At 39.4% G+C, this 12,855-nt stretch overlaps 1 protein-coding gene across 1 annotated transcript in view; it reads right to left on the bottom strand.

The window, feature by feature from the left end:
- The window catches only part of ltk (leukocyte receptor tyrosine kinase), a 49,885-nt gene extending 48,802 nt beyond the window's left edge, over nt 1–1,083 (bottom strand). The window contains 1 exon segment of the mRNA XM_029461400.1: nt 1,011–1,083. Coding sequence (XP_029317260.1) covers nt 1,011–1,062 — 52 coding nt within the window. The 5' untranslated portion in view covers nt 1,063–1,083.
- Between the last annotated feature and the right edge of the window lie 11,772 nt (nt 1,084–12,855).

Below are 12,855 nucleotides of genomic sequence, written 5' to 3'. Positions count from 1 at the left end.
AAGAGAATATGACACCTGGACTCCAAGTTGTTTTTCAAACTGGAGCTGAATACACATGTGGGTGTGTGCGTGGAAATAGCGTGTGCGTGGAGACAGAGAGAGAGAAAGTGTGCTGTGCGTGCGTGCGTGCATGTGTGTGCGTGTGTGTGTGTGTGTGTGTTGGTGTACTCACAAGCACTCAAAGAGATGAAATCAAATTGCAACCGGCTAATTACTGGACTAAATATTCAACTGGTGATTTTCACTAGAGTGACACAATATATTACACAGAGCAGCAGCAGCAGCTAATTAATTTAACTCATGCGAGGTGTGTTTGCATCCACTTATTATATTAATTATATGCGCATTTTCAATTTGTGCATTCAAAATAACCTGAAGAACGCAGAAAATTCAAAAACAAATATATATATATATATTTAAAGTTTTTACAATTGGCTGAGGTGGGAACGTTAGTATATCGATAAAAACCTAAATGAAAATTAGCCAATTATTAATTATTAATAATTAACGACGAACATAGAGCAAGAAGTGACTTTACTTCTACACTTCAGATATTGAAAAAGGGCGACAGACGAAAACATCCAACGGCCTAAATGTGGAGCGAAGAAGAGACTGTACAATTAATAATTTACAAGAAACAAACAGAAATGTCATTGTTCTACCTTGTGGAAACATTTAAGATTAGACTGACGCTCTAATCACATCTAGTAGCAGCGTTTTTAAATAACGGCGCCTGACTGGAGCGCCACCTCGTGTTTACATAGATGAACCAACTCCTAATGTCGCTGTAACAGTTGTGGATGGAAACAAATACATTCCAGAAAATTCGGAAAAATGTGCGCTACATTTGAACACACACCTGTATATTGTTGTTAAATTGGTTCATTTAATGATTTAAAGAAAAATAAAGTAATACAGGACTGAAGAGGGGGACGTTGAATTGTGGTTAAACATGTTAGCCTTGCTTGATAAAAACACTAATTGAGGTAAAAGTCAATTACAGTACTTACTTATCAAAATGACGATGGAGAAATAAATATTGTAGTTTTTTATATAATCCATTGCTCGCGTTTTTCGGCAGGTCCAGAGAGTCCGTGTAGTTTTTTGGCACCTTTATGTCCTCATGAATACGTTCACAAACAGGCTCGTGAAAGCATACAGTAAACGGAGATACACACGCGCGCTCCTCCGGACAGTGTAGTTGTTTCTCCAAGTTGCGCACTGCTACTCATTCCGGTGATGCTGATGCTGCTGCAGCTCCGTGACGACAACCCCCCCTCTCTCTCTCTTTCTCTCTTTCTCTCCCTCTCTCTCTCTCTCTACCCCTTCCTCCCTCTCTCTCTCTCTCTCTCTCTACCCCCCCCCCCCCTCTCTCTCTCTCTCTCTCTCTCTCTCTCTCTCTCTCTCTCTCTCTCTCTCTCTCTCTCCTTATTAGTCACAGTCATAAAGGCTCCTGGTCCTAAAGACATTCATTTTCTCAGGTTTCTCTCTTCACTTTTATCTTCAGCTTTTGCTCTCAAAAAGTCTTTGTGCTCGAGCTGCAGGTGGCGACACCAGCTTGTACATAATAAATAAAGATACAGTTTTAATCATTGCAGCAGACAACAGAGACTAACATTATGTATTATGCCGTGGGGGAAGAATTATTCAGATATTAATTTGACTAGATATGTTGTTTTATATTCTTTGTGGTTTGTTTTTAACATGGTACAGCAGATGAAAATGAGCCTTCTTGGCTAATTGGCTTATTTAGTTTCTTTTCTACTGATTAATGAGCATTATCCTACCAAATAAGATAAGATGTAATACGATGTAAATAATTAATTCAAATTACGTAGCTAACATCACATAGGTTGTATCAGTCAAATATATAAATGTTAAAGAACATATAATTTAGGCCCTCAGTTGCCAGTTTATTAGGTACACATAAATCTAGGCCTTCTTGATTTGAAGGAGTTTAAACTCTTTATATATACAGTTGGCCAATGTCTGTGTTAAACTTCTCCCAGGATAAGACCTGAACACAAACTATATTTAGAGCATTATCTCTCAGCTAAACAGCCTCGTCCTGCATTCCAAAGGTAGGCAGTTAAAACAACCACAGAGCTAATAAAGCATGTCCAAGCGTTAGGGAGAAGTAAAAACTGAATTAAAGTATTAAAAGTTCCTAAAAATAAGACACAATCTGATCTTTGATACAATATTAACAGACAATTCATCCAAACTGCCCATTTTACACAAAATTCCTAAAGATATTGTGTTCACTATTTGGGTTAACTGTACAGTTTATCAGTTGTTCTGTACCGTTATTGTTATGCATTGAATATAATATGAAACATTGTTCACAGTTTACTCGATGATAAAACTAGGTTATTAACCACAGTTTCTTTCCCCCAATCAACTATACGTGCTGCCATGTGTTTCTAATTACATGCTTAGACACACACACACCTCGCCTCTGTGTTAAAGACATGTTTCACCTTTGCTAGACAAAGATCAAAGCAGACTATTCCTGGGGAGTGGGAGTGCAGCAGAATGTCAGATGCTTTTTAACGCCGCATTCATTTAGTTTTTTTATTGAAAAAAGTGAAACTCACAGCCAAAGTTGCTTAACATCATATAAAAAAATATACATTTCCCTCTTTAGCCCCTTCCCCGCTGACAAAGAAAACACAAACCGCCACTAACATCTGGAGAAAAAAAAACAGAAAAACTTGGCTACTGGCAATAGGAAAGAAGTCTCTCGCCTACCAAGGGTGTTTGTGTCTTACCAATTTAAAGTATGAATGGAAAGGTGAAGTATGAAGCATATGAACAAGTGTTCCATACTTCTTTATTTCTGTATTACAACTCATGCTAATCTATATTTTCTATAATTATAAGTGTTTCCTTGATTATCTTTTTCTTAATACAATGACTGCTTTGAATGGATATAGGCAACCGTTGCGGTACTTCAATCATGCCTAAGCTTGCGTCATCAGCCCACTGAAGACCACCTTTGTGTTCATCTGTGAAGCTGTAAATCAGTACATGTTCGTCACTGTGCTGCGCTTCGCACTGCAGATCTGCAAAAGTAAGGGAGGCTGTGGCGGATAAGAGCTCAAGGGTCAAGTCTTCATTTTGTTGAACAATGGAGAAACACTGAAAGAAGAGACAACAGGTGCTTCAGGCTCGTTCAAATACACCTCCTCACATGCACAGAAGGTAGAGCATCTATAATGTGTTCTGTCCATCAAAAGGCTTTTAAGACTTTTTAGAGATGGCTTCTGGTGACTCTGGTGAGTCTATTCCAGAAATCAAAAACAACCTTTCAAACGGTCTATGATGTATGTTTGCCACACTCTCACCTTGCCTGTCTTTCTCCTCTGTTAACTGTTCACTACAGCAAAGAAACACTTTAATAATTCAGTAGAGTAGACATCATCCACATCATCGTTCAGCATCCACAGATGTTTCTTCTCATCAGCCTTTGAGAGACTGATGTCCAAGTTGTTGACCTTTGTAGTCATCATCACTTGTGTTCAAGTACCTCTGATCTTACTGCATCATACGTCTTACATGATTCGTCAGCCATGGGGATTTCTCACCTTATACTTCCCTCTCTCAGTCAGAGACCCTCACCTCAACAAAAGGGTTCTGCAGTTACAGATTTGATGGAAAAGGCGTTGCTCTCAGAGGGAGCTGAGAAAAAGAGTCCGTTATTAAACACAAACAAGAATCTTAAATCTTAGCAGAATAATATAATGGCCAGTGTTGCACACCTGCAAGAATATAATTGGACATTTCTAGTGAAGTAGCTAATGATTGTAATGCACAACAAAGCACGATTCCAGTGCTCTGACTGAACTAACACTTTGCTTCATTTCACATCCAAACAAATAAAAATAAGGAAAACTGAAAAGTTACAAGCCAGAAGACATGTCTGTCATTAAGTATTGGTGTTCTCACAAACCCCTGACATTTTCTTGAAGACATTTCCTTCATCTAAACCTCTTACGTGATTTTGCAAAGGAGAGACTCCTTTCCATTGTGTAAGGTGGTGAGGTGATTTGCATCTAGGGCTGAGGGCATTAGTATTTGCTCAGACAAAAAGGGGCATAAACCAAATGTTTGGTAATGATGGAGATCAGACCACCCAAGTGTCTGCCTCTTTCCCGCTTTACATCCCCTTGGCACCCAGAAGACTGCCAAACATGAGGATGTAACAAGCTTCTTCTCTCTCACTGGTCATGTTCTCCCCACATCTGTGATATTTGATACAAATGTACACTTCAATTTTGAGTCTTTTTCTGAGTTTGGCTGGAGGTTTGCCAAGACAGGAATCGTTGTACAGACTCGAAACCAGTGACGTGCGGTGAGGTTCATGGCTGGGGAGGCACTGACTCTTTCAGAGGCAGATTTACAAATATATGAACCCAACTGAGAAGCTTATTATTATAGCGGCTCAGAGGTATTTGCTCTGCACCCTCCATAGCGTTTTTAGTCTGATGCTTTGATTAATTTTAATACAGACTGCACTATTAACAAAATAATATTTTATATAAGGTCAACATTTAGTTTTTAATTTAAATATTGGATTGTTTTCTCTTAGTTAGATACCATTTTCAATAAAATTGTGGTCTTACCTTTACTTGTAAAATCTTCTATTTTTGGCCGTCAGTCGGAGAAAGAAACTAAACTAAACGGTGCTACAGTGCACCTGACTCTGATGTTAGCTAGCAGTAGCTTGTTGGTGCTACAGTGCACCTGACTCTGATGTTAGCTAGCAGTAGCACCTGACTCTGATGTTAGCTAGCAGTAGCTTGTTGGTGCTACAGTGCACCTGACTCTGATGTTAGCTAGCAGTAGCACCTGACTCTGATGTTAGCTAGCAGTAGCTTGTTGGCGCTACAGTGCACCTGACTCTGATGTTAGCTAGCAGTAGCACCTGACTCTGATGTTAGCTAGCAGTAGCTTGTTGGCGCTACAGTGCACCTGACTCTGATGTTAGCTAGCAGTAGCACCTGACTCTGATGTTAGCTAGCAGTAGCTTGTTGGCGCTACAGTGCACCTGACTCTGATGTTAGCTAGCAGTAGCACCTGACTGTTAGCTAGCAGTAGCTTGTTGGTGCTTACTGTCTCTGCGTAGAAGAACAGGAGCAACACAAACCTGTGGGTTCACGTGCGCCCTCTTCAGTGCGGCAGAGTACTGTCTGCCTCACCTGGTGTCTTCTCACTGTGGTTTTATGTCACATCAGCAAGACTAAATATGTTACACACATACACTATGGACTGGACTATGGAAAGTCAGGACGCATAATAAAAGTGTCTATAAACATTATATTGGCGACATACAGAGAGATAGCAACAGGCAAGAGCCAAATGCATGCGCTCAACCTAGTTTGCGAGGGATTGCGCGCAATCTGAGGTGAGGCTCAGCTCGTTGCTGCCTCAGCTCTCCCCTGTGTCTGAACAGAGAATACGCAAATTCAGCGATTTTGACTATAAAAATGATCAACATTATTGGAATCATACAGAAAATGCATTTAAAGCACAGACCAGTGGACAAATATACATTTATGTTTTATTTTATTGTTATTTGTTTTTTTTACTTTTCATGATGGGGGCCTCCCCTGACCGCACGTCCCTGCTCGAAGCTCAACATCTGGGCATCTTGTTTTCAGCACAAATCTACCAAGAGAGTGATTTCCACGGTGGTTTCTACATAGCTCAATAAGTACAAACCACTGATTGTAATTGTCCTTCTCATATTTTGGGAAGTTTGGCGTAGACAATCTGGCAACTAGTAGAAGTGGGCCTGAATGAACTGCTGAGCAAGAGGGATGACTAGGTCAGGTGGTGGAACAGTTTGGAAAAACAGGCCGAATGAGTGAGTGAGAGATCACGAGGTATTCAAAACAGAAACAAATTGGCTACATGTAATGTGAAAGTGATTGTTTCTCTCATGTTTACAAAGCTTATCAGTGTCTTTCAGTTCATTGTTTTTGTTTTATGGCCCTCCTCGTATTCAGCCAAAGCAGGGTATGGAAGCCCTGGAAAAAAAAGCCAGAATTGTTTTCTCTTCTGTGTTTATTACTTAAGAACATTTTGTTTCTATCTATGAAACAGATGGGAAACAAACTTTTGCCAGGTGAAGAAAAGGGCAAAGTTTTGTCAGGTAATTTCTTCAGTCTGGATCATTTGTTGTTGTAATACTTATTTCGGCCATAAGAGGCTGAGGCGCACTAATCCATGTTCTAAACAGGACTAAAAGCATTCATGTCTCCTTCCAGGTGAGTTTTAATTTCTCCATGCACTCAAAACATAAGATACATATATTGTGTCTTAGCGAGTTATGTCTAATGTCTTTCTTTTGGCAAAAAAATCATTTTAATCAGCGCTAATCTGCTGTTAGTGGTAGGTTAAGGCTACTGACACAAGCCATTAGCTCACTAGCTAGCAAATGAAAAACATATTGACCTGTTGACTAAGAAAACTATTTGCCAAATCCCCCCCCCCCCCCCCCCCTGTTTCAACAGATGGAAAAAAAGTAACTTTGAAAAATTATCATATCCTAAACAAATGTTTACATACATAACACTCTGCACTCTGAAAAACAATAATAATAATAATAACAATAAATAATAATAATAATAATAATAATAGATTTAAGAAAAAGGGGAAAAAGATCAATAATAACACATAAGCATAAGGTGTGAAAGATAAACATACAGATATTGAATACAGCGTTATACATCCTTAGATCGGGTATTTTACACATTTTAAGATATAATCCAATTAACTGCCATACTTTCTATAAAAAAGTTGTTATGAGGCCACTTTTCTAAGTTCTATAACCCCGACTGATAAGTGGAAAGAATTCAAAGTAATTGATAGTGATCTCCTTGTTGTGGTCTTGTTCCCAAAAGTCTTGAACTTAGTGCATTGAAAGAGAGCGTGGAGTAATGTACTCTCTGTATTCTGACATTTTCACAAGTCTGCTGTGTTTTTAAGGTCTAATCGATGTTATCTTTTGTCCAATAGATTTAAATTGAATGCGTCTAACTGTTATGTACCTTGACAACTTTGTTTGATTTTGGCATATCCTGATACATTCTTACTCATGGAAGTGCGGTAGCCTGGTAAAATATTTTTGGAATAGAATTGAAAGGTCTTATGACCCAGTCCAAATATTATGATGTTATTAGCGATCAGTTTAAATTGCTCTCGTAGGAGCCCAGCACACAGCAAGTGCGTCAGCTCTAAGTACTGCCATATACCAGATCAAGGAAGACCAAACTCCATGATTAACTCTTCAAAAGATTTCAGTAATCTTTTTGAAACAAATCTCCAAATCTATTTGTCCATCCTTTCAACAATAGGGACAATCCAGAGTGTCCTTTCAGTGTAGAAACATGTGATGCAGTGCTAGGGTGGCCTTAAATGGAGAAAGCATGATAAAGTGCCCTCTGTTGTGGCCTTAAAATTAAGGAAACTCAATGCAGTGTCATATAGGCTGCACATCTCGTTCAATACTTTACCATGGAGGAGCTCTTTCTGGAGAGCGATGTGTCGATGTCTGAAAAAGTTTCTGTAATTCCATGCTCACTTTTTTTTTACCTGCTTCACAGATGAAAAATGCTTTTTTTTTATGGAACTTAAAAACATTGTGCAAACATTTGTGTTTACAGCTTGTTTCCACTTTCATACGAGTGGCCAGGAAATGTGTTGTTTTTGGAGCAACTCCAACATCCTGGAGTTTTGCTTTGAGGTCTTTCCTCTTCTATTGCTCATAAACTAGAGTCTTATGGAGTTTCTGGAATTTTTTATTTATGACTGCGCTTTGTATGGTCTTCCTCCAACAACCTTCAAGACATCTTGTAAATAGTGAGGACCATCTGGAGGTCTGGCTCACTGTATTTATTTATTCCATGATTCCTTTGTGGGCATTATATGATATTCCTCGAACATGATGCCAGCTGTCGCGGGTTTCACAACACAGCGGCCGACCTGCAGTCGTCCAGCATTAAGGCACCTAGCTGTTGTCTCTCTCTCACCACGTTCCCCTGACCTTTGTTTGACTACGTATACCATCTCTCAGGATGATCTCAAATCTAATCATGTAATTAAATTAGAAGACCCTCATTACTTTGAATAGCCTGCAGAAGTAAGGCTTTGTCTCAAGTCTCATTACATGACATTTCTTCTTCTGTGAACAGAGTCTGGTTTGTTGGGTGATGGATGACGAGATGGAGAGAGAAGTACAAAAGGGGTTGGGGGGGAAATCCAGCTCACAAATCTTTCTTCTTATTAGAGGAGGATGATCCATGTGACAGCTGGCCTTTCATAACTTCAAATATTGAATTTCTAAAGGCTCCTTTTTAAATCATTTCTTCTAATGTTAATTTCCAATGTCAGCGAAGGGATGATTCAAGTATAGCTATTACTTTGTGTCTGTGTGTGTTCGACACAAAGTTGCATTTCCCCCACTGAGCATGTGGTTTCAAATGTTTCTGCGAGTCACATCTGATTAGCCTGTGATGAGACATATTTTTCTTGTTACACCATGAAGCAATGTTTGGACAACATTTCTGGATACACAGCTTGTTTGAAAAGAGTGTGCATTTAAAATAAATGATCACTTGCCAGACAAAGAAACCCACTGATTGAAACAGGCCTTTTTTTTGTTGATCCTTGATTCTGCTTTTGTTTAAGCGTTGCTACAGGTATTATCCACATAATACAAAACTCACAATGAATCTTGACAGTCTATTGTTGGGCATGTATCCTTTCATTCAGGTCAAGTTTCTGGGTAAATTGCTCCTTTTGTGGAGCTGCTGGGGGTTTGATGTCTTGCTCAAGGACACTTCAGACGTGGTGGATACCTGATCATTTACAGATGCAACTATTTAATCCTCTTGATCCCTTTATTGCAGACCTGCAGCCAAATGAATTTGTTCTACAGTACATCTGGTTAATTTGAAGTGAAATTTCAGTGCCAGACATTAAATCCGACTTGAGCCATTCAGAAATAGTTTCCACTTGTGTTGCTGATCATGCATATTGCCTAATCTAATATTCATGTTATCAGTTATTTACGCACTCAACAACGTTTGTGCAGCTGATGACGTGAGCTCAACACAGTTGGTCTGCCGGTACGCCTTCCAAACTAAAGGGTCATGAGTTCAATACCAGGGCTGCCACCAGCAAGGTACTAAATTTCTACTACTCTTTTGATGTACATGTAAAAATGTGATAAACGTAATGGAGGGGAAAAGTGGCAGTAAATCCGTTGTTTTATTAATGGACGAGATTTCTTTTTAATCCCCTTAAAAGTTTACAATACGCTTTCCATAAGCTTCTTTTATGAAGCATGACTTTATTAGCCAACAGACAGATGCATTGGCAGATGTTGTCATGCAGCGATGAACATGTTGTTTACCTCCAGTCGACAGGAAACAACTTGCTCTTGAAGTCTAATCTAATAAATGTGAAATATGAAGCTGTCTGGGTCTGTCTGGCCATGTGTCCTTCATCTTCAGTGTGTTTGTCTTTGTCTATGTATAACACTTATCTGGGCCCATCAGGAAGTGTCTCCTCATATATTGTGTAAACAAGTCTCCCCATACCTTACAGAGTTGGGTCATGAATCAAAATGTCAAATTAGATCAGAATCATTTCTTTCTTCTCTCTAGTCCACTTCTCTGGTTTCTCTTGCCGTCTTATTGGCTCAAACAGTTATACGTGTCGACAGAACAGTTAATACTAAGCAGATCAGGTTGCTTTTCTCCGCATGTTTGCATAGGAACCACATCTAAGCCAATACATATCAGATTTCCCTGTTTATTTTGTGCACTTTACCTCAAGTCCAGTTAATTTAAACTCAGGGGATATAAAAGTAGGTTTATGTCTATGCAAGAGAGAAAAGAAGGCATTTTCCAGAATGGAATTTTGTTTTGCTGATCTTGGCATGAGAGTAAAATCTCTGACTGTTTCTGGCAAAACATCAAATCCTGAGGCAGATTTTAAAACAGTTGGAAGCACTATCAGGGACCTGGATGCAGAGCACATAATGAGACGATGCTATCACAAATGGATCACCTGTGAACAGTCAAAGAGGGCAGGTGCTAAGTATAAAACTGGGGGAAATCATCGTAAAAAAGATAAAAGGAAACGATGAAGAAAAGAATCAGAGTGATAAAAAGTGTTTATTCATGGTCAAAAGCACCGTGATCAGGTCTCTGTTAATGTTACTTCTGGCTGCTAGCTTCGCCGCGCTGCTAACCACAACCTCCTGAGAAGGGAGAACAAGAATTTTGAGCTCAGCAGAAAATATTTTCTCAAGTCCTTACAGAGGTTTTATAGCCAAAACTAAGAAAAAGATAATTTCCATAGAAGGAAACCACACAGTTGGATCAGTCAGAAACACACTAATAGGCTTATATTTTGGATCAGAAGACATTTCTCTACTGTCGGTGTATTTGGGAAACGGATGCAGTCCTGGAGTTTGAAGATATTCCTGTCTGCAGTCCGGCCAAATATAAATCTCGGCTCATATCTCCATTTCTATTAGATATTACAGGAGGGGGGGGTCATGGCTCAGACTTTACAGAGTAAAGTAGCTTAATCCAGCATTGAGAATAAAGAAGTATGCAGCATGTTCATCTGTTATTACCTGTACTCACACTAGCTCAGTTCTCAGTAGACTAAATTGTTTTTCCCAGAATGATATCCTCAACAGAAATCCACATAATAACAGACAGTGAACTCACATGGAGGCGCTGACCTTTGTGCTTATTGAAGGCCGCATCTCTTTATATACTGTACATCCTCATAACATTTAAATATCTAACATATTGGCCTGGTATTTGTGTCTTTTCCAATAATAACATTCTACAGTACTGCTACTGTCGAGATCAAAAATATTTATCTTCTAAAATAAAATATTTGAATCAATTCAATTCATATGAATATTTATTGTCTCAGCAGTTCCTCTTAGTGTAGTGATCTGTATCAATGTAGATTGTTTTGGTGTGAGTTGCTAGGTGTTGAAGTGGTGATCTGGCCCCTTAAAGACATATATACAAATCAAAACCTACTGACTGTGTGAAGTGTTTTTCATCTATCTGCCTTCTTGAGCACATTTGGTTCCCATCTGTATAGAAATATGACAACACACACAAACAGGCATTATGTCGCTGTTTCGTTGACACACACTTTGCTGTGCTCGGCTCTCCAGCTCGGCTTGGAAATCTGGAATTTAACTTCCTTCCCCCGATCCAGCTGTCCCGGTGTGATTGGATTGGGATGGGGAGTTCTCCTGAATATCTGCAACATAACTTCACTGCAGCATGGCGGCTGGCACATGCTGCTGTCTCGCCTTTCGTCAAAAACAAACTGGGAAACTATCAGCCTCTTTTACTGAGATTGGAAGTACAAAATTGATCTTATAGACACCTCGCTTGATGGAAATAAGATCTCCTGACTTAGCACTCCTGATCCTACCTATGCACCTTGTATTCCACCATTTTTAATAATGTGCATTTTACAACTTTAATTTTGCTGAAATAATGGGAAAAGGAGCCTCTCTCCATGGAAGATGGAGCTTTACATAATTTCTCTGAACTATTCGTTTATACTGATAGGATATCCACCTTAATCCTGAGCCTGGAGGTTGCCAGAAAACGCAAGATGATGGTTCCCCGAGCCAACCCGCTGTACATGGATCCACTGCGTTCAAATCTGTGAATACATTCCTTCATTCACTCGCCAAATATTTGAATATTGCTACAGCACAAGGTAATTATGTCATAAACTGGAGACTAAAATATTGACTGCTGGCTCTTCATCGTATGTTAATCCCGCAAATACTCCACGCATCAACACCATGACAATTAAACTAAAAGTTACAGACTGTATGTTATGCCAAAGTACTCAAAGACACAAAAGTAAAACTTAAACTTAAGGGAATGCAGCATCTGCTGGAAACTGCTGGACTCAGGATTTCACTCACAGAAGATCTGGATGTGATGATGAGTGGACCTCTGATTAGCTCAATATGGACACCGGATATGATGAACGGGAGGGTGAACACCCATAATCAGCTGATTAAGAAGAAGCGAAAGGAGAGCAAAGATGAATGAGGCAAAGATCTTTTTAGGGAGGCTCGATACCTTTAATAAATCTGATCACTGGTGTTAGTGAATATCCTACAAACCGTTTAATAAGGTCACGTAGGTGGAAGTTTTCGGTGCGTGTGTGCGCACATTGTCAACGTGTATGTGCATGTATTTCAATTTGTTCGCGCTGATCAGCCTTCCATACTGTACATCTGTTATGACCACATCTGTTGTCAGTTACATGACCAAACATCTGTTTCGGGATCAATGCCAATAAAGCTATTTGAATTTATGATGGTACAACAAATTCAGAGACGTCTACAATTACTTACTTACTTTTACAATTTTATCACATTTTCTCTATCAATGTTTGTTTTTGACGGAGACTCTTTCAATATGTATCCTAGGAGATGCTAAGCCTCTGGTGTTTCTCCAAGTCAACAGGATCTAGCTGTTTCTTGCACGAGTGAATAATGCTTTCAGAGGGAAGAGTGGATGGACTCTGTGATGATCCTGGCTTTTATGTTTCCTGTTTTACTTTGTAAAGAACAGTCACCATGTGTCATGTCTCATTTTACTTTGTGTCTTTGTGTGTTTTCCCGCCTGTTGTGATTTGTCTGCCACGTCCTGATTTGATCCTCTTGTGTGTGTGTGTGTGTGTGTGTGTGTGTGTGTGTGTGTGTGTGTGTGTGTGTGTGTGTGTGTGTCTCTCTCTCTCTCTCTCTCTCTGACATTAAAACCTTGCCTGCCAATAATA

The sequence above is a fragment of the Cottoperca gobio genome, chromosome 22, assembly GCF_900634415.1.
Source record: "Cottoperca gobio chromosome 22, fCotGob3.1, whole genome shotgun sequence".
NCBI classification, from domain to species: Eukaryota; Metazoa; Chordata; class Actinopteri; order Perciformes; family Bovichtidae; genus Cottoperca; species Cottoperca gobio.
The sequence above is the reverse complement of the archived record's forward strand: the minus strand, read 5'-3'. Positions and strand labels throughout refer to the sequence as shown.